Raw genomic sequence first — 25,892 nt, forward strand, 5'->3', positions numbered from 1 at the left:
ATGGCGGACAGGGCTGAGATGTTTTCCCTTTCCACTTTCCATTCCCTCTCTCCCCCTGGATGCAGGTAAGCACTTCCATGTAGAGAGACACTGGTGGTGGGTGACGATGCACGGTTGATGAGTGGAGGAAGAGACAGTAAAAAATTATAAGCTTGTTTTACCGTTTTGTTTTCATGTAGCCTATGCGGTAACAGCGCCCACCGTCCCATTGTATGAGTAGCTTATTACCGATATTTTGATGAACCTGACAAGGCCGCTTGTCTACTACTTTCTCCCTGCACGCCAATAGCTGCTGCAGCTGGTCAGGGCCGCAGGTTTGTGTTTTGGAGCTGACATTTCCTTCAAAGGCAACTGTTTTCATAGGGTTAACTTTTGTTGTTCAGCGTAAAGTGTGAAAAAGCCAAAATGGTAAAATAGACGCTTATGATTCATCTTTAGCTGACTCGCGAGTCGCGACAGGCACCCGCCTTGCGCATTCTCCGTTAGAGGCCCACGCCCTGTTGGGTCCAACCCAGGCAAGGGCATGTTGATGAACAATGATTTGCGGGAAGTCCTACTCCTTCAGTATAGCTTGAAAACGCTTCAAATGTGACTTCTAGACACATAACCTGACAAATCTACATGGCTTTCTTCTTGACCTAACACAGTTGGTAGCCTAGTGTGATTCTGCTGGCTGTTACCATATCAACAGCGTTTGCAGAATTAGTGATACAGCTACAGCTTTTTCTCTCCAAGGTCTCTCCTCTCCAATGACAAGTTAGAACACATGATATGGCATACAGCATAGTTAGCTGGGTTGAAAATTAGGCATGTAGTGTGAATATTGGTGTGATATAGCCTTCATGAGATTGCGATGAGGCTGCTGCAATAATCAGATTTGCGTTTGACTGGAGGCATATAGCCTAGTATTATGATGGATAAATATGATCGATTTCATTGTATTTACATTTTAATAAGATTTCCACATGTACTAATCTAAAGCCTACAACTGCTGTTGCTGCTGTAATGTATTTTCTTTCTGTTACCAATTGCATGAGGAGGAGTTATTTGGGCTACTTAAAAACAAAAACAATGATCTGTTATTGTCTTGTTTCTGTTTGCTGCTACACTGTCATTTTAACTCAGCAGAGTGGCAAAAAGAAGACAGTCAGGACAATTGGAAGGGGGTTGTTTGCTTTGAACATCACAAAGCGTATGCGATAATGTATATAATGGCACATCATTTCATTGCCCCTGTGCCTATACCTCCAAAAGTCACATGTCAATAAAGAATACAATCATGTAATTTTATATCCACAACATGTACTCATGGGGGGATCTGGTTACACGCTGTAGCTTCATCTCATGGACGGATCATGTCAGATCAATATACCGGATTTTTTGCATGACTACCAGTGACCTTAGCTCAGAGCACAGAGCCAAGCTTTGGCGATCACATCAATACTTTAAATGTACAGCTTTAGCGAACAGCTGGAGAAAATTCATCTCAATTGTTTCAGAGGAATAAAAGCCAGGAGTCTTTTCTATATGCTGATGTCTGTCGATCCGCCTGCTCATTAAGTACATCACATATCAAAATCTGGTTACTCTTTTTACTTTACAAGATAATGATGACAATTGAAGAGCAGCTTTTTGCGTCACTCTACTAACTCAGTAGGGTGGAGACTGATCAGTTTCTATCTACTGTTTTCAATGAGTTTTATGTGCACTGAATAGTACAAATATTGTTCGTGTTCATTTTGGTTCAACAATAGATCATCGATTTCCGACTAGGAAACACCAAAAAGTAATTTGGAAAACATATTAGTATGTTGAATGAGATGAGATGCCTTTATTTGTAGATTTGTTTCTCCATAAAGAACAACCATATCCAACATTTAATAATGTGTGTCCATGGGCGCCGGTTTCCTCTCAACAGAATGTTTCTCTGTGTTTTTGTGTCTGCCTCATTATAAAACTATATAATTATAGTGCTTACAATCATGGTAAATGTTTTGGTTTATTTTTGGATCTGGTTCCTAGCTGGAAAAATACGTTTTGTTCAACGAGAGCGCAGATTATGAGTAAGTTAATTATGAAGTTGAACAACACAAATATAACTACATATAATGTATACAGTGTGTGTAATAATTTAAATGTTGAACTGTTGATTGGACAAAACTAGACGTGAATACATTACCTGGGCCTCTGTGATGTGATGGACATTTCCCCCTTTTTTCTGAGAAGCTGAAGCATCAAGAAACATTAATCAATAATGAAAATATAAGTTATTTCAAGCCCATGATTCAACAACGGATCCAGAAGCTTTCAGTTTTAATAAGAGAGATACTCTTACCAGAATTGATATTCTAATGCAAGTCTCTGCTGTATTGTACAAGTAGTGCATCAATATCTTTAGACCTAACTACTACAACATTTCCAGTAAGCAATGCATCCTTCTGATGTCACCCCCTGTATCCCTCCTTGTGTGAATCTTATTTGTTTAGTGGTCGATGTTCCACTTTTGCCTTCTGACCCTTGAGTGTTGTTGCATGAGGCAGAGGGAGGGATGTGCGTGGTGGTTGGTATGGCTACCATGGGGGTAAGAGGCTTAAATCAAATACAGATTCATTTTGGCTTAAGCGGTACATCTCTTCCCCCCCACTGTCCTTCTATCCCTCCTGTTTTTTTGCGTATTTCATCTCACTCTTCCACTCTGCACAAGCAACACTTGCCATGTTTTGGCACATCAATCTTTGCAGCGGCTGTCGCTATAGCTCTGTTATTCCTGTATGACAATAATTAAACAAGTCATCATCATGTAGCCAATGAGATTTGTTTTCCCATCCATCAGCAGCAGTGTTTACTTTACATCAAACGGCGAGATTCATCCAACTCCAGCCAAAATCGACATGAAATCATCTTCTCTGATTGAACGCATCCTCTCTGCCTTTGGTTTAAAAAAAAATGGCGTTATCTTCTGGTTTGGATCTGACACAGACAATAGAGAGTGCTTCATTAGGTTAAATGCATGACTCATGTGCCTATGTGTGTGTGTGTGTGTGTGTGTGTGTGTGTGTGTGTGTGTGTGTGTGTGTGTGTGTGTGTGTGTGTGTGTGTGTGTGTGTGTGTGCATGTGTGTGTGTGTATGTGTCGGCTGTGTGTGTGTATGTGTTGGTTGTGTGTGTGTGTGTGTGTGTGTGTGTGTGTGTGTGTGTGTGTGTGTGTGTGTGTGTGTGTGTGTGTGTGTGTGTGTGTCCGTGTTACTGGAGACCTTCAGTGGGTAAAAAAGAAGGAGATTGATCCCGTTAATGAGTCAGAAGCGACCACATCAAATGTCCTGGGCTTTTAAAGAGGTTGATGTCACCGTGAAGCAGGTGCTTATGGTTAAACGCCAGTTAAATCACAGCAGAGAGAGATTTCATGAAATGGACTATATTACTCTGCTAATTATCTTAACATATGACTAACATTAACTTAATTTACTGTATTTGACTTTGTTGTACCTGGACTGGCTTTTGTTTAAAGAATATACAGTATCTGGATCAGGGATGCAATGAATGATTCTTTTCATTATTGATTCATATGACAATTCTTTTCTCATTCGGGCTCCAGAGGTCAAGGTGCATCTTCAAATGTCTTGTTTTGTCTGACCAAGTGTCCAAAGCCCAAAAACAGCACATTCAAAAGCTGGAATAATCAATTATTGTTCATTACTACTTAAAAAAAGATCGTCAGTGTTCATTTGATTACAAAAACCTAAAAGTGCAGAAAAAAAAAAAAAACATTCAAAGTAAGGCAATGACAGTGTGATGCTTTGACAACAGCTGGTCTGGACACGACAGTATCATAGATGACAGAGCGCATTAGAACAAAATATTGTCTGGAGAGTTTGTTTGCCTTAGAAGGGGAAGGGAGAAAACTAAAAGGAGCGAGCTGTGAAGACGCACAGAGATGGTGGCACAACCTTTAGCTGTTGCAGATAATCTGGGAGTGCCGTGGCATCATTATGAAAGTACGGTAATCTTTTGCTGACTTGTTTCCATGCAGTAGGATTCTCATTTCGCTCGGTGTCAACATTCAGACGAGATAGAGGCTGGTGTGGTGCAGGCCTTTTTTTCTCCCTTGGATGCTGTCTAAACACCAAGCAGCGACATGGACATGCAATCAAAATAATACGACTGCATTTTTCAGACACAGGACATTGTTGAGAAAAGAGGATTAGGAGAGAACAGGGAACTGGTTGGTTTGTCGATCTTCAAGGTGAGATGAACAGGAGATGAACAGGTGGATGTGTATGAATAGAAGATGTGCTTGGAGGTGGGTTTTCACTCTTCCAGGAGAGAAGAGAGAAAATAGGCCTTTGGTCTGGGCATTATTCTGGGTCTGCAACTTTCACTGACACACATTTCTTATGTTTTCGCCAGTTTAGGGGAAATGGGGCCACACTCTGTTGTGACGTGCATTGCTGAGCTACGGGAAAACTCCCAACACTTAGCAGACGAGCACACAAACAAAATGGAGTCCGAGCAACACAACAGAACGGGGCAATAGAGGAGATCAGAAAAAGGCATAAAGGAAGGGGGAAAGGATGAGACACAATAGTAAAATGATTGCTGATCCAAATAACAACAAACATATTTGCTCGATACCTTAGTGGTTTAGCTAGGTTTCATTTATTCAGGTTTTTGGATATCTGTCCCTCATCCTTCTGCCTACTTGGTCACTTCACCTACTTAGGTTACAGTCCCCTCCCCTGTGTTCCTCTGTTTCTCCATCACTATCCAACCCTTCATCCAGAAACAAAGCATGTCATTTCACTGGTGTGGTTGTGACTGACGACTGCTTTGGCTGAAGCTGCACCAATGTAGTGTTTTTTCATTGAAGTGAATCACACACTACATTAACAGCCTCTCTGAAAACTTGGATAGCTGAAGGGCTCATAAGAGGCATTTTCTTCAAGTATTTTGGTGGATAGCAAAATAGTATTGGTGGCTCCTCTGTCAGTGTGTGCTTCCATGTTGAATGGTCTGGAGTGGACGACCTACAGTTTACACCATTTTTATGTTGGGATGAATGTGAATGAATTTTACTGTACTGTATATTATTTCACAATGTCAGGCTCTAGTAGAGAGGTTGTACCAGTGTAGTAAGGCAACTTATGTCCAATATTGCACACCACATAATCCATTGTACTATCATGTCAAGTCAATCTAAGCATAATTTATCCGGATTAAATTCTTTTTTTTTTCGCAAACTGATTTTGCAAGCACAGTGTACACACTGCCACTGACCAATCACAAGACTGAATAATCTCACAAACAACAAAACACTTGAATTTTTCAGCTTTATTCTGCTTTAGAATGATGAAATTTCATGTACACACTTAACATTGTATTATTGAATTTACAAATACATATAGATCTGGACATACCAATTTGAAAATGTAAAAGGCGTATATAACAATATTAGGTACTGTACTATTATGACAAATACGTTAATTGCGAGGAAATCCAAATTTTCCAAACTAATTAGTTTACCTCAGAGCCGATGTCTAAAATGAACCAAAGCCTTTGTGGACGCAAACTTAATCATTAACATCTGATCAGGTTTATGTTCGGGTTGGTTCACTCAGATGAGGCTTAGGCAGCTGTAGCAAAGCCAACGCGGTTGTTGGTGCGGTCGTAGACGGAGTAGTACTCTCTGAGGAACACGTCTCCGAAGATCCACAGGGGCTGGCCATTAGAAGAGGGCAGGTAGGTAGGGGTGATGCCCACTGAGCAGAACTGGTATCCATTCTGGTAGTTCTGGTGGGTGGAGACAGAAGACCGGAAACTTTCACAACATTGCACACATGTGCACAGGCAAATAAAAAAAAAATTAAAATACACATAAAGGAAACACAGAAATGCACAGAAATACATTATCTGAATGCATGTAGTAACTTGCCTGAATGATGTAAGCAGAAGGAGGCAGAGGGTAGGCAATGCCGCTGATCACGAAGGTGAGGGTTGGCAAGTTGTTGATCTGTCCGCAGTTCACCATATACTGGAGATAAAAATAAACAGGTCCATTGTTTCAGTACATTCCTTTATCTACGCTTACAATGCACAGGTATGTGACTTAGACGTCCACTGCCTAAAATTGATGGATGGAATTGGATAGGTTTGAGGACTAACAATGGTTCATTTATTTCCTACTGTTTCACCTATGTGTGAGAAAGTGTCTGCCTGTCCAGTTGTCTTACCATTCCATACTGGCTCTTTTGGGCTCCAATGGACTGCATGAGGGCAGGCATAATCTGGCTTGGGGCTGTCAGCATGGAGGTTCCAGTGTCCACAATGGACTGGCATCCCTGAGAGCACCATCCGGTCTCTTGACCGTTGATCTGGAATCTGAAAGCCAACACACATGCCAATTTATTTTTGGACACAAAAAAACTAATCAAAGCAGCAATGCTCAGTAGTTATCAGAGAAGCACAAACCCTTGAATGCCGATCTGCCAGTATGTCTGAGAAGTGACTGGGGTCCAGTAGATCTGTCCCTGGTACAAGCTGTTGTCCACTCCTCCAAAAGAGAGCACGCTGCCCTGCTGTCCTCCCCTGTGCCAGACATCAACCAAACACTTAACTTCAAGCTCTACTTTTACTGTTTAGTGCTACTTGTAGGGCTATACACAGTATCTCCCATATGTGATGTTTGTTTGTTTTCATAAAATTCTTATTTCAGTTATACCTGGAAAGGTAGAAAGAGAACATGTTGGCATTCAGCAAGTGTTGAGAAATCATGTTGTCCATGACGGGAGTCTCTCTTCCGGCTGAGATGCTTGGGTAGGACAGCCCGAGGATGCCGTCAAACTTGGCCACCACAAAGTTCTGACCAGGCTCGTCTGTGCTCAGACCAATCTCTTGGTTATTGATCACAATGCCGCCAACCTGCAAGTCGAAAACCCAGAAATATCATGAGTGGGATGCAAATCACAGACGGGGTGTTATATGCTTTCCTTTTTGTGCAATCGAAAGTATCTTTTATACAAAAATACATATCTATTTTTGTTTTTCACTAATTCATCCGCACATAAAACATAAAACTGCTTCACTCATCTTTATTTACTGATCCTTTACAGCATGATGCAACCATGGCCATGCCTTTTTGAGATAATATTGAAAATGTCTCCTTCCTGGTAGCACTCTTCCTGGTATGAACTCTGTGTGTTTGGGTGGTTGGACTCACATTGACAGTGTCATATCCAAAGACTCCAGAGAGGCTTCCAGCTCCGTAGGGAAGGTAGAAAGTCTGTCCATTGGCACTGTAGGTGGAGGACTGCTGGGGGTTGAACTTGGTGTGTGTATCTGTAAATGGCATAGATCAGGAGGTTTTTCTGGGAGTTTATTTCCATAAACATGTCCATATGCCTTGCAGAGCCCATTGGCATTCCAATGTTTCACTTGATCGTAGAAATCATGAGCTTAATTTGATCTAGCACATCAGCTGATGTTTCCCAAAGCCCGGAACACATTGTGGCGTGCCTGTAGTTACTCTAGAACTCCAAATTGCATGTATCTACAAAATGTAATCTCTTGGAAACACGATGACAAACCCCCTTAGCTCTGCACACATAGGACATGTCAGTGCTCTTGAGAAGTTATTCACATGCTAAGACTGTATGTTCTGAAGAAAGTGACACAAGAAGGACATAGTTGTGTAAAGCCTGTTGGTTTGTACTCACTACAGGCCTGAGTGTTACATTTGACCGAGTCCACCCACAGGTTGGCAGAGCCGGTGTCAAAGAGCACCTGGAAGGACTGGGGGGGTGTTCCAATAGAGATGGCTCCATAGTAAGTGGTCTGGGAAAAAAACATTGGTTGCAGGTAAAGAAACAGGGGAAAATAATAAAAGAAAGTACAGACCCATCAGTCAGTTAATGTTTCCATCAAAATAGTGTGTACGGTACATGTGAAAGAGGCATTAAAGTGGGATTTCTTACATCAGCGTAGTTATTGATGTACATGTTGGCGGAGCCGTAAAACTCCTCGGGCTGGTACTTGTGAGCTGGATCTTGGTAAGGAAGCTCAATTCCTTGCTCTCTCAGAGCCTCACGCATAGACTTGTGCTTTTGCAGAGGGATCCTGAGCAAAAGCACAAATGATTTTAACTTCCCATGGCTGTCAGTCACTTTAAAGGGATAGTTCAGTATTTTTGGAGTTGGGTTTGTATGGGGTACTTAGGCATTGTTAGTTTTTTACCTTATGGAGATGGTGCTAAGTGAAATCACTTTAAGGAGTTTAGGGGAGATCTCGCTGGAGCAGAAGGGGGCCAGCTGAAATTTATTTTTTCTCAACATGCTGTATATAAATGCTCACCTATAACCTAAGTATCCGTTCAATTGTACACTAAACTGAATTTTTTTCCAAAGATTTAGTTTGCCACCACACAGCCGTTTATTTTTGTTTTCTCGGCTCTTTTGAATAATCCACAGTAGCTCTGTGTCGAGCAGCTGATTGGTAGAGTGTTAAAAAAAAGATAAGCTGTCTGCTGGCAAACTGAAGCTGTGGAAACAATCTCAGTTTAGTGAACAATTGAAAGAACATTTAAGCTTAGCATTTATATATGGGGTGCAAAACTGTTTATCACCTGGCCCCCTCTGTAACAGTACAAGGCTGACTTCTGCTGCAGCAACGTCTCTTCCAAAACTATTTAAAATGACTGTGCTGACCGCCATCTCCATAAGGTAACACACTAACTATGCCTAAATACCCCATACAACCCCACTTCAAAAATACTGAACTATCCCTTTAACAGTGGACCTTAACATCAAAACTATGAAGGTAATGATAATTTGTCATAAAGCAGGCACAGCAACTATATAATTTCCTTACCTGACGAGTCCCTCGGCCAGCACCGCACAGACTAGAACAACAACAAGACACTTCATGATCCCTCCCGTATGCTCAGCTCTCCTGGATGGATACAACTCAGCTTGGATCTGAACAGGCTTTATATACACATGTTCGGCTGGAGCGTTATCAAACATTCAGCCATATCACTTCAGACAGGGTGACCCACACGTATATATCACTAATTCAATATAGGCCTACACCACCACCTGTGATAGCCACACTCCACAAACACAGACTAAAAACAAACACATATAACACAGTGATATAATACGATGTTATTCAGTTAGGTACATGTGGTAGAACAATGTAGTAAATTTGAAACTTTAAGTAAGTAAGTAAAGTTTTTATATAACACACAGATACAAAATGTTTGATAATTATATACACAGAAACAATAGATTAAATAATTAAAGTAACAAAATCATACAATACGGAATTCAGCATGCCATTTATATTGAGATTTGCCTATACAAGTGGATTTTTAGAAGCTGCTTAAAGCTGTCCAGTGATTCAGCAATTTACTTTTTGTTTTACAGTTGGAGAATTGACGATCAAAACATTTGAACGAGCAGAAAGGAGATCAGTAATGTTTCTAGGGGCAAGGTCATGCAATGACTTACATGTACGCAAGAACAGGGGTAACGTGGGACCAGCGGCTAGTTCTAATTTAATGCCTTGCAGCTGAATTACAACCATCAAGTAAAGTACTTACCTGTTTTATGTAGTATGATATTAAGCCATATATAAAGATTGCTTTTTCAAAATGAAAATAAATAAAATACAAGAGGAATCAGTTGTTATTTCTTAAAGTTACAATCACAGTATGATAAATATGTGTGAGGAAACAGAGGATTTCAGCCCTGGCAGGGCACGGAATCTTCCGTCTCTGTGAGAATGGTGAATGATTCCCTCACTGCAATCTGGTGTGTGGCACTGATAGGCCTTTCACACCAAAATGAACCAAGAGTCAGTTCCAGGCTGGTGTTGGGGTCAGTTCAAAACTGGTTACAGCCTTATCCCAGTTATGAACCGGTTGGTTTCACATCGACCGGAGACAGCCATGGAGCCGGCAAGAGAGCAACGTCATGACGTCACTGTAAACGTGTGTGTACGTCACCCGACGCCGCTGCTCTTGTGGCTAACGCTAAAGCTACCGCTAGCTTTAAGCACAACAACAGCGGCGAATACGTCTTATTTTTACACTTGTTGGCTCTCGCTTTGCTTTCTTAAGCAAACAGGACCCATACAGCGTATTCTCGCCGGTCAATTTGATCGCTACGTTCGGTAATTATGTTATGTTTACGTCTCGTAGTAGCGGTGTTTTTAAATATGGCGGGCATGAGGTTTGAGTTGCTCTGGTTGGTCAGGATAATCCCTCCCCCAACCGTTCGCGCAAGCAGTTCTTATCAAACCCTGCTCAATCCTGGGGTATGAGTTCCCCCGGTTTTTACGGCCCGGAGCAGGCTCTCTGGCGGTGTGAAACCAAAACACTGGCTCTAACTCCGAACAAGCCCAGAACTAGCTCCGATTTTGCGGCGGTGTGAAAGGCCTATGATTGGCTGATTGGACCCAGGTGTGAGGAGATGATATATGCTCTGAGATCCCAGTGCTCTGTGCTGCTCATTATCTCGCCTTCTGAGGTTGTGAGAGGTTCGCTCTGAGTGTTCTCTTGGTTTTGTCTTTCTGAAGTAAACTGTTGAGTTCTTTGAGTGTGTTTTCAGCTGCTTGGCAGCAGTGGTTAAGTTGGTTGTTTTAAGTGTTATTTCTTTAAGGAAGCCTGTGTGGCCCTTTACTGTTCTGTTGTGTTTTTGATTTCTCCCCTTCCCCGTCATCGCATTGCGATTTAGTGGTTATTTAGTGGGATAACTTTTTGAAGCCCCTTGGTCCGCACCTGTGTCCCAAACTCCCCCCCGAATCCTTACAGAATGAGCAGCCAAATGCAGGGCACAGCGGACCCCACTAGTGCTGACAGTTTAGAGGTCCATAGGCAGGCAATTTCTGCTCAAGGAGCCATGTTAGGCTCGCACGACCAAACCCTACGTGCCATAGTAGAGCAACAGGCCTCGCAGGACTGCATGCTTCGGGAGATACTGGCCCGTTTACAGCCACCTGGGCCAGCCCCTACCCAAGCACAAGCACCTCCAGTTCCACCCCATGACCCTTTTGTAGGCCAGGAGACCAAGCTGGCAACCCCAGCCCGCTATGACGGGCATCCAGGGAGGTGTAAGGGATTTATAACCCAATGCAGTTTAGTGTTTGAGTTACGACCCTCTATGTTTAGCACCGACCGAGCCCGGGTCGCATATATAATATCCCTTCTTTCGGAAAAGGCCCTTTCATGGGCTACAGCCTTATGGGATAGGCAGACTCCAGTCTGCGCTGACGCTCCCCTCTTCATGGCGGAGATGAGGCGGGTGTTCGACCACGACGTTAATGGCCACGAAGCAGCCAAACGCCTCCTTAGGTTACGTCAGGGCTCTGCAAGCGTTGCAGAATTTTCAATTAAATTCCGGACTTTAGCTACGCAATCAGGTTGGAACAGGGAGGCTCTAGTGACCACTTTTAGTCATGCCTTGTCTGAGAAAGTTCAGGATGAGCTCGCTTCCCGTGAGGTTCCAGATTCACTTGAGGATTTAATTTCATTGGCTATTAGAATTGACAACAGAATTCGTGAGCGCAATAGGGAGAGAAAACAAGTGTATACCCACCAGATGTCCGAGGAGTTTAGTATCCCTTGTGAAAGACCTACCCTGCCTGAGGGGTCCCTTAACAATGATGATCAGGAACCCATGCAAATAGGACACACACGGCTTACTTCCATGGAAAGACGGAGGCGTATGAGCAGTGGCGTGTGTCTATACTGTGGGAGTGTGGGTCACTTCATTCGCCAGTGCCCCTCAACGCAGAAACACAATAAGCAGGGAATCAGGGTAGGCGTGTCAGACCTTGGGGAGGTCTTGCAGAGTCTTAATAATTCCCCGCCCGTGGCCAGTAGTCACACCCCTTTGTCCTTTGAGTTATTTTGGGATGGACACTGGCGCACCTTCTCGGCATTTGTTGATTCAGGAGCAGCAGGTAGTTTTATGGACTCAACCCTGGCCCAAAAGCTCAAATTACCCATTTATGATCTTCCGTGTCCACTCGCAATTACTGCAGTGGATGGGCAACCTTTGGGTAGGGGTAGGGTTGAGAGGGTCACCGGCCCGATTTTCATTCGCATTGGCAATCACACGGAAGACATTACGTTTTTTCTTATTGATACACCTCAGTTACCCCTCATTCTGGGACACCCATGGCTCAAGGAACACAACCCTCACATCAATTGGAGGACTGGGAGGGTGATGAGCTGGGGGCCCAACTGCGCATCTCACATGATGGAATCAGACTCTATTCAACTCCAACCTGTTGGATGTGAGCCTCCTCCTGCCACCAGTGCCTCTGTCTCAAAATCTCCCAGTTCAGTAGGCCTCACCTGTGCTACCCCCAGTGACCGCCTGACTCTTGGGGTTATTGAGACCTTGACTCCCTCTGATCCTTCGTCTCTTCTTGCTAATGGGGTTCCTGCAGAGTACGCTCAACTTAGTGAAGTCATTAGTAAACATAAGGGCCGTCCACGTTCAAAAAATCGGAGGCTAAATGCCTTATCTATACGATTCCAGTGTTCAGATAGGGACAGTTCTCCAGAGCCCATTGTGCCCCTTACCCACATCCGTGCCCCACTGACCGAGGAGATTTACACAGTGGTTCAGGGGGCTCAACAGCAGGAGCCTGACCCAGGAGGAGACCCCCAAGGCTGTCGGTAAGTTCCGGCACGAGTGCGATCACAAGTGCTTGAGTGGGGCCACTCCGCACACCTCACAAATCACCCTGGTGTTCGTCGCACTATTGGTTTTCTCAAACAGAGATGCTGGTGGCCCCGGATGGGTAGAGATGTGAGCGAGTTTGTGGCAGCTTGCAAAATTTGCACCCGAAACAAGACGGCACAACAGCATTGCCGCCCAGCCCCAAACTATCGGGTGGGTCAGAGGGTGTGGCTCTCCACAAGGGATCTCCCACTGCGGGTAGGGTCTCGCCAATTGCCGCCACGTTTCGTTGGTCCCTTCAGGATCATTCGAAGGATAAACCCCGTCACTGTTCGCCTCTTGCTCCCCCGTTCCATGAGGATTCACCCCGTGTTTCACGTTTCCCGCCTCCAGCCAGTCTGTTCCGATCCACTAGCCCCTCCAGGGAGGCCTCCACCCGGGGTGGGTGGGGGGTCCTGTTGGAACGTCAGGTGCCGTTCCTTAGAGGGGTGGTCCTGTGAGGAAACAGAGGATTTCAGCCCTGGCAGGGCACGGAATCTTCCGTCTCTGTGAGAATGGTGAATGATTCCCTCACTGCAATCTGGTGTGTGGCACTGATTGGCTGATTGGACCCAGGTGTGAGGAGATGATATATGCTCTGAGATCCCAGTGCTCTGTGCTGCTCATTATCTCGCCTTCTGAGGTTGTGAGAGGTTCTCTCTGAGTGTTCTCTTGGTTTTGTCTTTCTGAAGTAAACTGAGTTCTTTGAGTGTGTTGTCAGCTGCTTGGCAGCAGTGGTTAAGTTGGTTGTTTTAAGTGTTATTTCTTTAAGGAAGCCTGTGTGGCCCTTTACTGTTCTGTTGTGTTTTTGATTTCTCCCCTTCCCCGTCATCGCATTGCGATTTAGTGGTTATCCCCTCCGGGGATAACCACTAAATCCGGGGATAACTTTTTGAAGACCCTTGGTCCGCACCTGTGTCCCAAACTCCCCCCCGAATCCTTACAATATGTCTGCCTGTTTCACTTGTCTTTGAAGAAACTGATGCTCAGTACTGAGCTATGACTTTGAGTTTGGATTATTAATTAATAATATTCAGCATTTTATATTAAGAGCATTCTGTCCCCGTATCCCTCTGCATGTTTTTAGAAATGCTGAGGATGCAGCTTTAGTGGAATTTTAGATAAACATATCAGCAGAAAGGTCAAGATCATTAGTCTGTGTGCTCTATCTAGGCTGCAGTATCAGTAGCACCTTAACCACACAGTTTAATCAAAACCTTTTGTGTCGTCCACCTTATCATAACTTTTGATATTGTTTTTTCCTCTGATACAATGTAATGTATTGTTGGGTGTTTAGAGTAATTGTTTTTTAAAACATCATGCAAATACATTTAAAGTTTAAGGGGATGTAGTTAATATAAAAAACACGTGTTTATGCCTTATGCCCATAAATTGCTTTAATCCTTTTTGCTTTGACAGAACTATATTAATTAAAGTCTTGGATTGATGATCATTAGCTTTTTACTTTTTCAGTATTTACAGTACCAACCTTGTCATACATTAAAGCAGAACAGTAGCATGGGGGCACTCGGTTGCAGTGACTTTTTCATATACCTTTAGATGCATCAGCATGTCCTCATTGGCTCAATGGGAGCAATGGCATTGTGTAGACAGGACCCTGTATGTCTGTGTGATGTAAGCTCCCAATACGTAATATGTAGTGTCCCTTTCTTAGGTAGGAACCTGCAATGCAGCATTTCCTTCAACACATTGCAAGCAAACTCCTCTACAGAGAGCCTGCTGAAACTAATGGAGCATAGATGAGATTGAGCCTAATGAAGAGAACTGGCAATGCCACGTCTCATTTCAGATACATACAAACTTCCCTGCTGCTGTGTCCTGTTGCTGTAAATAGAAGTTCAAAAATATTTAGTGTGAGAGACTACCAACAATCCACTTCCAACAAGGTGTAGAACAGGTGTATACATACTATAGGATAAAAGAAAAGCAAATTTTCATCTGAAAAATGTACTTTTAATATGGATTCTGTTGTCACTGTTGCTATTCTGCACCACTTAAATGTGTCAAACCTTGTTATGATAAGGGTAGACAGGATAGACGGCGTGGGTGTTTGTTTGGCAGTCTATGTCCAGTATATGAGACTGAGACCCAGATAGACAATGACAGCCAATAAGTTATTTCCCCCTGTTTCCCCTAGGACTGGGCTAATATTTGGGCACGACTCGATGAGAAATTCCCTTCTCGACTATCACTGATACAATGTTTTTCTTCAAAGCATGTAGACTAGAGAATTGACTGTCTTTCTTGTGTTTTCTAGGCCATCCCACGACATCAGCCTGGAGGAGTTTGATGATGAAGATCTCTCTGAAATCACAGATGACTGTGGGATTGGACTCAATTATGACTCTGATCCATATGAGAAGGTGAGGCCCCTCAATTAATTAAAAATTTGACCTTTCCTTGCATCATTTGTGCTTTATGTCTCGAATGTCTTTTTTTATAATTCAATAGATGAACAGCTCATCTGTTTCTTCTTGCTCATCGACAGTTGCATTGGGTGACTACTGATAGTAGTCCATTAATTAAAACCTGCAGGTGATACAGTACAGTAAAAATGTAAAGTGCATTGACTAGAGAGAAACATGTAACTTCAAGCAGCAAACTATAGTGAGTCCACCTAGCTGTTTAATGTTGAGAACTGCTTATTTGCATATGGCTCTCTTATGTAAGCATCTCTGCAGCTCTGGATTTATTGGGACAGGATATCTAGCTTACCAGCATTGCAGACATTACAGTGATGGCCGGACCGCAAATATCTATATAATATTACAAAATGGCAACAAACATGGCTTTAGTGAAAAGGGTGAGGCATTCTAGATGTACCCTGTTCATCAGACAGATCCTCATTTTAGATACTGGATCAGAGCAAACAGCATACATTCACTAAATTCTAAAAGTAGAGTTTCCACTAAGCCTCCGCATTCAAGTGACTGTGTTATGAAGTATTTGCAAATGATTGAGTAATTAGCTGTATCATCCCACATTTCCGAACAGCTTAGAACTTAATTACACAATTTATAAGATTTGTAATCTCACATCATCTTTTCATCTCTTCCTATATTTCTCTCTCTCTCCACCCTGTGGGATGTTAATGTTTTATGCTGGTGGCATGGAGCCATGGCTGCAGCAGAGGGTGGGTGACCCAGTGCAGTTTGCTGCTATGCAGAGACAACCTCCCTCCTTCACTCCCTCCCTCTCATGTGTCTTCCCTTACCACCCTCCTATGCAGAGGGTTGCTCGGAGACAGAGCTTGGTTTCCCTCCTCAGCTTCTCTCCCCTTTCCCCGTAAAGCCGTCCTTCCGTCACTCTCTCCCTCCTTCTATCTCTTCTCTGCCGAGGTGACTGGGAAAGGGGATTTATCTGAAGGGACGGTTGGTTGTGAGGGTTAAGCTCTCTGCATAAATCTGCGCTACACATTTTGCTTCCTCTGCCTTAATCCATCAACAAAACACATTATGGATAGCTACCAAAGCCCTTCTGAAACAGGATTTTTTTTTTGGATAGAATTTGAGGAGACATCCAGAGAAGAGAGACTTAAAAGAGTGGATTGGTCATACAGTAGTAAACCATTTATCAGAGCCCCTTTGTCCCGTCTCCCTCCCACATGCTTTCTCTCTCTCTCTCTCTCTCTCTCTCTCTCTCTCTCTCTCTCTCTCACACACACACACACACACACACACACACACACACACACACACACACACACACACGTCAGACACGCATTAGAGGCCATGACTGCTCTTTCCACAAACAAGACAGCACTGGGCAGGGTGAGTGTCGGTCCTTGTTACATTACATCATTGCCCACGGGAAGTAAATCCTGCTGACATGGATGGAATGGAAGGGACACACGGCCAGTTGCCCTCTGAGTGTGTGTGTGTGTGTGTGTGTGTGTGTGTGTGTGTGTGTGTGTGTGTGTGTGTGTGTGTGTGTGTGTGTGTGTGTGTTGTGTGTGTGTTGTGTGTGTGTTGTGTGTGTTGTGTGTGTGTTGTGTGTGTGTTGTGTGTGTGTGTGCACATCTAAATAATGGGCAGAAAGGCAAGACGCAGAATTTCCTGTCCAGTGTCTTTGACATGGTATTTGATTTTGCCTGCATCAGTAGGGAGGGAGACTATCTGTCAGCTCATCATCATCAGCAGCAGCAGTACTGCCTCTCGCTCTGCACTCTGCTGATGAGATGAAGGGAGAGGCTTTGGGTATTTATGTCAGTACGAGTCGGTCATACTGAGCAGCATGTATTTGATGTTTAGGACCATCAGCCAACCTAAACAGTGAGATTATCCTATGGCCCCAATCCTCAGCTCTGATTAAGTCCAATTTGTTATGGGGTACAGTTATTAATCTGCATAACCCTTTAGATAAGTACTTTTGTGGCAGGACAACACGCATATATCCAAACAAAAACAAATAGACACACATAATGCTTTTACTGTAATATACTGTAGGCCCATTCTGTCATCTGAAGCTAAAGGCAGGCCATTAAAGATTGCTCACATGAGTTTTTTTTGCCAGTGTCTGATTTCCTATCTCCAGGGAAATGGTAATTGCTGGCCAAAAGCTCTGTCTGTCTTTTCTTAGTATCTGCAGATGTCACTGGGGGATGGGTTAGACAACATGTTTTTTTTTACCTTGCATTTCCACAAAATAAGCAGATACACCACACCAGAGGGAATCCCTCCCTTGTATTTCATTTCTGAATCTTCCTCTGAGTCTCCCACACACACGTCTTTCTAACATCCATCTCTGTCTCTCCAGAGCCCTGATTGAACACCATGACTGCATGCATAATTCAGTATGTAACAGAGCTATGGTGTCTGTGTCTCAGCTGGGGCGCCACACTCAGTTTAAAATGTGGACATTTTAAACTGAGTGTAAACCCCCTCTTTCCCCATTCTGATGCTCAGTTTTAACTTCAGCATTTTGTCTTGACCACGTCCACGAGTTGCGGCCATGTGATTGGAAGATTAGCTTTTTGTCCATATAAGCAATTTAACAGGTGTACCTAATAAAGTGGTTAGTGAGTGTAGAGGACATGGGCAATCCATTCTGTGAAAAGAGCACTGTAGATCTTCTTGTACTTGATACTGGGGATGTTGCAGATGAAGCAGTCATTGACACTGTCAACCAGACAAAGCCAAACAAAGAAAACATCAAAAGGAACAACCTCCAGTCCGAGAGAAGTCCAGGTCCCAACAACAGCTCTCATCCCGGTTCTCTAGGCTTTATATCGTATCCCAGATACGTGATTGAAGTCTGAATGAGTTTTTTTAGCACGAAAAACCAGGCATGTCCACTGGCATTGTCACAAATGGGCAAGCTAAGAACTGGAACCAAGTCAGACTTGGTTGGCTGTTTGGAGAACCTGATTTCATCACAAGAAAACAAATCCAACCCCATAGTACAGGTCAACATACTTGATGGGGCTGCTCTCGTAAACATGCTACGACCTGGTGCTGCTAAGACCTTTTCTAAATATGCACAGAAGGTGTTCTCACCATACATCCTGTCTAAGCTGGAGCATGTCAGCAGAGTGGATGTTGTGTGGGATCAATATTTTCCTGACAGTCTAAAGGTTGAAACACGCAGCAAGAGAGATGCCAGGAAGGAGAACAGTTCAGCCTTGTTGTTGTCAATGCGCAACAACTCTGGCCATTTTCGAGGAATGGCACTTGACGGCTCAACTCTTCTATGAACTCCCTGAAGTGCCTGAAAGACCTCAACACTGAAAAACAAGTGAATAGCAACCATCATGCTGAACTCCTCTGCACTCAGCCTCGAGATGTAGAAGTTATTGCACTATGCACACATGAGGAGGCTGATACCTGCATCCTACTGCACCTTGAAGATGCTGTGAAGGAATGGTATAACAGTGTATCAATATGCACAGTTGACGCATATGTGTTAGTACTGGCAGTGACTGCAGCCCACTCTCTCAACATCAATGAGCTGTGGGTTGCCTTTGGAGCTGGAAAGAGTTTTCGGCACTTAGCAGCTCACGAGATGGCAACAGCACTAGGTCCAGAACGATGTATCGCCTTGCCGGGGTTCCATGCCTTTAATGGATGTGTCACAGTGTCATCTTTTGGTGGCAGGGGTAAGAACACTGTGTGGGATACATGGAGGATCTTTGAAGATGTCACAAAACCCTTCTGTCCCTTTGCTGCCATAGACAACTGGATGGAGCACATCTGAAGAGATGTGTTGTATTGCTATTTATCCGCACCAGCAGCCAGGAATCTGTCAATCAGGCAAGAAAGCCGCTCATCACCCAGAAAGGTACGTCAATTGAGGGACTTCCAACACAAGCAGCACTGATTGAATACAGAAAGAGGGCTGCCTACCAAGCTGGTCACTGTTGGGGACATATGATTGATTAACTGGAAGTGATCACCAAACTGACAGACTAAAAGGACTATTGACTACACTCGTTTATTTTAAATGGCCCATGTTTTTATTTTCAAATTATGTATATGCATATGTGTTTTGGGTGTTACCTACAACTCTGTGAGTAAAAGTTACTGCTTGCAACTTACCTTGCCTGGTGCTTTCATTGTGGTAACTGTTTCACTTAGCTCCTTCGGAACCTAGAGCAATGTTGACTTACTCAGCGTGGGTTACATGGATAAAATAGCAATTACACCTATCAAACAGGCTAAACTGATGTGTTGGTCAGGCTTTGAAATAGATATTTACTTGTAAGCATATAAGGTCAGCATACAACTCATGAACTGATTCTGTAATTCATGAAAATATGCATAACTCCGCTAACATTTGAAGGTTTTACCACAATTTTGTTCCTTGAATGCCAGATATATGAAGTTGGGTACTTTTTAGCATGTTTTAAATAGCACCACTGTCTTGTCCATCCTTGAAAATGTAGGATTAGACACCATAATCAAGATCCTAGGTGCTCAACAACCCAAGCTACTGGTACTATAACAGCTGCTGGTGGCCATTTTTAAAAATGGCCGCCGTGGGCCCCATAGGAAAAATTGGAGATGGCCCTATAGCAAAAAAATCTTCCTTTGGGCATGCTCCATCAGTGTGCCAAAGCTCATGTTTGTATCATAAAAAGCACAATACATTCACATATCTGCTGGACTATAGGCTATTTTGACACCTATCCCCCATTCGGAATGTCCCAATTTGGCTATTTCAGTGCAGGAGTACTTCTAGAGAAATCTCATTAGAAATTGAACTGTAATAGATATCTTCATACAACCACTGGTTATTGTTCAATAGCATCCTAGACAACACATAAATGGTTTATTTGGTAGGGATTTATGTTTTGGTGATATTTGAGAGAAAAGTAAAGGAACCCTCTCTCACCACAAAAGTACCATTTCCGCCTAAAGTAAAGCTATGTATACAGGACCCTATTTCAATAAATGTTTAGCTAAATTACATTTTAACTTTTTGGTGATGTGGGACAGACACCTGGTTAGTACCTCGGCAAATCTGATGAAGAAAAGAGTGAGCATTCCCAAATTATGGGCTTTTTTGTCACATATCCCCTATTCGGAATGGCCTAATTTGGCTCTTTTTGAGGGACTGGGGTGGTTCTAAAGAATAACCAAAGAAACACATTTCGCCCAAAGATAAAAATGCTCAACAATCAGTTTCATGAACAGGACATTCTAAAGATAAAAAACTGCTAGTCTAATAGTGAGATGGTAGCTCCACTACACAGCACTGCCCTCATAACGCTTCCAGGAGAGCAGAGCTTGGTGACAGAGGAGGGACAGTCACGCGGCTATAGGTGTGATGTCCTTGGAAACTCGAGACGATGGGGATCGATTATCACCGTCACACAACTTTTATTTATAGTTCTCTCTCTTTTCTTTAAGCCTGCATGCCTCTCTCTCTCTCTCTCTCTCTCTCTCTCTCTCTCTCTCTCTCTCTCTCTCTCTCTCTCTCTCTCTCTCTCTCTCTCTCTCTCTCTCTCTCTCTCTCTCTCTCTCTCTCTCTCTCTCTCTCTTTCTGTAAGGTTGCATCGCTAAAGGATCTGCAGATTACTTTCCAAGGCAGATGGGGCATTTTCACAACCCCACTGATGGATTTCTGGATTTTTACACTGTCATGGCGGCGTTATAGGTCACATATCCTCAGTGATAGATGATGATGGGTCGGCTCGGCTTGAGGAAACAGCATTGTGAATCTTGACAGTAGACGATGAACTGAGAGCTACACACCAATTCTCCATTCAAACCATTTCTACTCTTCTAACATTCTATCACATTTTAAAGGCTTAATCACAGACACAAATAAGAGATAACTCAATGTTCATGAGTAGTCCCCGGGTAATAGAGTGCGTGTTGATTTCTGTTGCTGTGGCATAAAGTGGGCGCACCAGACGTCAGCGAAATTGAGTGCGGTAAATGGTCGAGAGGGTGAGTGTTGATTCCTCTATTGCAAAGACTGTAAGACTGAGGGAGACTAATGCGCTGTTCAAACGGCAAACCAGCTAAACCCATCCTTGTGTTGTCACGTTCAAAGAAGGGAAGAGATCATAAAACCGTTCATAATAATAACGGTTAATAATAATAATATAGATGTAGCAGCCTTCATTGATATTATGCTGAGCAACGCTTTCCACTCATGTTTCAGGCTCATCAAGGAGAGATGATGTTGGTGGTTTTTTTTGCACTGTAAAGTTGATTTTAGGTGAGAGACCTCCTAGACTAATGGAACACTTATTCTAAATGTTCTTTTGAAAACAAATGACACACAATTGCAATTGCATCATCATCCATGTGTCTAGCAGATAGTTTGACACGTGCACAGCCTTCCGGTAAACCTGACGATGTGTTATTGATCAACTCTCATTATTGGGCCCCTCTTATATTTTTCTTTCATCTTTGTCTTTCACACAAAAAATCTCTTCTTCTTTTCACTTCTGAACAGTTCCTCCTCAGGACTACTCTGTTATTCTCTTCCCTGCAGCGTGACTCTGTATTTAGTGACTTAATTGTTTCAACCTTTTCACCTTTATCTTTTCACCGGGAGGTGGTAACTGCTGATGCCGAAAGCTGTACTTAGCTTCTCTGTCTTTTATACCCACACATCAATGTACTGTATTCACACACACACACACACACACGCACGCACGCACGCACGCATGCACGCACACACACACAGAAAGCCTTAGGCAGCAAAAAGAGAATATCAGCAAAATGTGATGTGACTGTTGATGTGAACTCTCCTGCAACATTGCCAACTACAGTGCTTTGATGTGTACGTCAGTGCTTTATAGATTGTCCTCTGTGTAATCAAAGAACATTATGTTGCATGCTGTCCATTTGTGGTCTCCTGATTCTATTCATCTTCCAGACAGGCCTGTTCCTGGCAAAGCTTGTAAATTAACACGAATATAGTATACAGTGGATGGAAGGTAGCAGCATTTTCCTTTGTGTCGGCTAACTACATTAGAGTTTCCCCTCCTCTTTCAGAACAGAAGATGCTTTAACTAGTGTGGCTATCATCTGGAATATGCTAAGGTGTGTGTGTCCCTTTTTAAGTCTGTTTCTCTCTCTTTTTCTTAGGACTCCCTCATTCTGGAGAAGAATGACATGCACCACCCAATCTGCTCCTTCCAGGATGACTTCCAGGAGTTTGAGATGATAGATGACGAAGACGATGATGACGAGGAGGACGAGGACGAAGACGAAGAGGTCGACCCTGATGGACCCCCGTCCCCCTCTGCCTCCCCTCCTCTCTCCCCTTCCCTTGGCACTCTGAAGAGCAGACCAACCACGCTGAACCTTACCACTGCTGTGTCACAGGTAAGCTGTATCAAGCTCTGTTCCTGAACAAACACCAAACAAAGATTATGCATAGTTCTGGAGTCCTGTCCTTGTAATAATACTGTGCAAACTAGTCAAATATGTCCCTTCCTCCCCTCACATTAGGACTCACTGAACAACAACAGTTTGTCCCCAAAGAAAGGAAGCTGGCAGGACTCTTTACGAAACCCAACCTCACAGGGTAAGGACATCCTTCATTTGCTGCAGTTTATTTGGGTGATGACTATGCACATGTTTTTTTTGTATTAATTTTTTGGTCCTACCACACATGATACTTCACAGCATTGCATTGTTTAGATGAAGCTCGACCATTATAAATGATACATTCCAAACCACAGTTTAAAAATAATAATAATATCTGCTCTCTATCTGCAGGCCGTCTGTCTCCAACCCACTCGTGTCTTGAGGATGGCAGCCATGTGACAGGCCAGTGCCCAGCCTCTCCCGTTTCCCAGGCACCAGGGTCTAAGAGCAAAGGTACTCCACTAAAACAGGCAGGGGAGGGCGGGAACCCCCAGTCCCCTCACAGGCCCCTCCTCTGCGACATGGAGGGCAACAGGCGGGAAAGGCCCGAATACGGTAACAAAAGGGCCAGCCCAGCAAGCTCAGAGCTCATTCCATTAACATTGGTGTCGTGAAGTGCTGTGATGTGAAATTAGGTGTTTTGAATTTGACTTGTTCAGTACAACATGTATTCAGCAAAACCCTAGTCTACTTTAGGGAATCAAATTAGTGTATTGCAAACTTGCAAACTTGTGTATTGTGTATTGCAAATTAGTGTATTGCAAACTTGCTTATCATCCATCTTAATTTGAATCTCTTTTTATTCATTATTCTTAATAGTCTTTCCTTCGATCTTGTATTTTAATCGTTCAAACTTCTCCTTCCTCCACGACTCCTCTGACCTGTCTCCTTTATCTTTTTATCCTTTATCTCACTTCACAATCCTATTCTTTCTTTCATGGCCTTTCTTGTTTCCTCAAACCTTTTTTTTTATCTTGGCAGGCTCATTTGGTCAACACAAGACGCACACTTGCTCCGGCAATGGTACCGAGCCAAGGGCAGACCCTTTGATCCAGACCACAAGGGTACCTTCTGTAGACGAGCAATCCCAGTGTTCTGACACGGAGGTGGACCATGACCTCAACAGCTACCACAACCACAAACACTCAAGCCGGCGTGCCACTGACACCTACACAATCACCAGTGAATCAGGGATGGAGCAGAACGACCTTGACCTAGATGGAACCAGTCATTGCTTGTCATCCACGGCACCCATGGGAGCCAACGACGGCGCTGATACACCCTTTTCTGATGAGGAGCTGGAGAAGGACTTTGAAGTGGAGTTCATGTGCAAGGAGACCTACGACATGGTGTGTAAGGAGAATCAGTCGTCATACGTGGAGTTCCCCTGCATTGAACCCTTTGACCCGTCCTCCTTCTCCAGCTATGTGTCCTCCAGCCGCTCGGATGCTCTTGACCAGTCCAACATCTCGGGAAATCTAGCCCACTCCGCCATGGAGGCAGCAGCTAATGACTCAACCTCTCCATCCTCAGACCCAGGGATTGCAGATATGAATCAGCGGGGTTACGGGACTTCAGACCAGGACAAGGACCTCAGCTCTCCTGGCTTTGACTCTGACATTGAAGGGGAGCTGGAGGCAGCGTTTGCCTGTGGAGGTCCTGTGGTTTCCAACATGATCTCCTCTATCTCAGAGACAGAGCTGGACCTGACCAGTGATGACAGTAGCAGTGGACGATCGTCTCACCTCACAAACTCCATTGAGGAGGCCAGCTCGCCTACATCAGACCAGGAACTGGACCTGGATACCGAGTTAGAGCAGGACAGTGGCATCGTGGGACTGAAAGCATCTCTCCTTCTTGGCCAGCCTGATCCAATCAAAGAAGGGTCTCCTCTACCCTCTCCTTCCCCTCTTCCCTCACCCACTATTGCTACACCATCCCCAGTTGACTCACCCTTCTTACCTCCTGATTGCTATGATGACGATCAAGCTCTGATGGGGCTGCAGAATGTGGATGATGAGCTGTCCTATGAGCACCAGGCTGACCCAGACGAGACCCTTCCTCCAGCCCAACAGTGTGAAGACAGCCTGTCCAGACAGATGGTGCTGCAGATAGAACCAGACCACAGTCTAGAGAGCTTCAAACGCTCCTTCTATCTTCCAGTGGGACCCAGGCTAATGCCCAGTGCAGACGATTATGATGGAACCAGTGAGGGAGACTCAGAATCCGAAAGCGAAGATGAACTGAGCGAGAACTCTGATTCACCTTGGCTGCTCAGCAATCTGGTCAACAGGATGATCTCAGAGGGATCATATCCGATTAGTTGTCCCGAGGAGTGCTTTAAGAGGAAGGTGTCTGTGTCAGACACCATCTCGCCATCCTCAGACATTGGAGAGGGAGATGGTTTCAATGATGAGGACCAGGGGAAAAAAGCAGCAATGGAGGGATTGGAAGAAGAAGGGAAGAAAGGTGAAGGTTACAGAAATGATCGGATGGAGTCAGGAGAGAGGAGGAAGAGTCCAGAGTTGTCAAAAGAAGGAGCGGTGATAAGCCCATGTCTCTATATGAGCAACCCAACTGTTGACACCATTGCCCCTATAATATTTGAGCGCTGTGCAAACAGTGGGAGGGGAACCACGGATTTCAACTCCTTGTATACCACCAAAGACTCTGAGAAGAACTTCACAGAAAAACCATGTAAGAATGCCAGGAGACGGGAGGAAGACGTAGAGCCCAATAACGACCTGATGATTCTAGCGGGGAGGAAAGATCTGGACTCACCAAGCCTCAGTGAGAGTGTGGTCAGTGACAAGGACGAAGGGCGAGAGACTGAGCCCAGGCCAACAAGCCGTTCCTCAGCCTCTCTTGAGCGCATCACAGAGGTTAAACACAGCCTGACACTGGACATACCCACCGCCCAGACTAACCGCTGCTTCAGTCTCACCTACTCCACAGACAATGACGAAGAGGAGGATGATGGGGACTCTTACCCGTACCTGGATGGCATGAGGAAGCATTCCTACAAGGGTTGTGATTTAGAGCTGGACAGTTCACCGCCCATTGATTCCAGTGTGCAAGACCGGCCCTCATCTGACCGCGACCACCCACTGTGTGAGAAAGACATGGCACTGAGGCAATCAAATGAAGATGATGAACTGGCCTATGACTCCATGAAGTACACGCTAGTGGTGGATGAGAATACTACTCTGGAACTAGTCAGCCTCAGAAGGTATGATTCAACAATAAAATGTGTGAAAACTAAGAATAAAAGGAGTTGCACTAATAATAATAATAATAATAATTGATAGGTTTTATATAGCGCT

At 44.0% G+C, this 25,892-nt stretch overlaps 2 protein-coding genes across 2 annotated transcripts in view; one reads left to right on the plus strand and one right to left on the minus strand.

Moving 5' to 3' along the window:
• Positions 1–25,892, plus strand: part of mapk8ip2 (mitogen-activated protein kinase 8 interacting protein 2) — a gene marked incomplete at both ends in the record, with an annotated part of 32,364 nt that continues 6,472 nt past the window's right edge. The window contains 6 exons of the mRNA XM_080027370.1: positions 1–65; positions 15,000–15,105; positions 22,285–22,524; positions 22,651–22,726; positions 22,921–23,124; positions 23,551–25,798. Of these exons, the coding sequence (XP_079883496.1) occupies positions 1–65; positions 15,000–15,105; positions 22,285–22,524; positions 22,651–22,726; positions 22,921–23,124; positions 23,551–25,798 (2,939 nt within the window). The remainder of the gene's footprint in view (positions 66–14,999; positions 15,106–22,284; positions 22,525–22,650; positions 22,727–22,920; positions 23,125–23,550; positions 25,799–25,892) is intronic.
• On the minus strand, positions 5,622–8,914 carry LOC307251325 (gastricsin-like; the record flags this gene model as incomplete). The annotated part of the gene is made up of 9 exons (XM_080028664.1): positions 5,622–5,786; positions 5,929–6,027; positions 6,227–6,374; positions 6,465–6,581; positions 6,715–6,914; positions 7,213–7,331; positions 7,709–7,826; positions 7,967–8,108; positions 8,859–8,914. 9 exons carry the CDS (start codon positions 8,912–8,914, stop codon positions 5,622–5,624), a joined length of 1,164 nt encoding a protein of 387 aa, XP_079884790.1.

The sequence above is a fragment of the Ammodytes marinus genome (assembly GCF_949987685.1).
Source record: "Ammodytes marinus genome assembly, chromosome: 5".
NCBI lineage: Eukaryota > Metazoa > Chordata > Actinopteri > Uranoscopiformes > Ammodytidae > Ammodytes > Ammodytes marinus.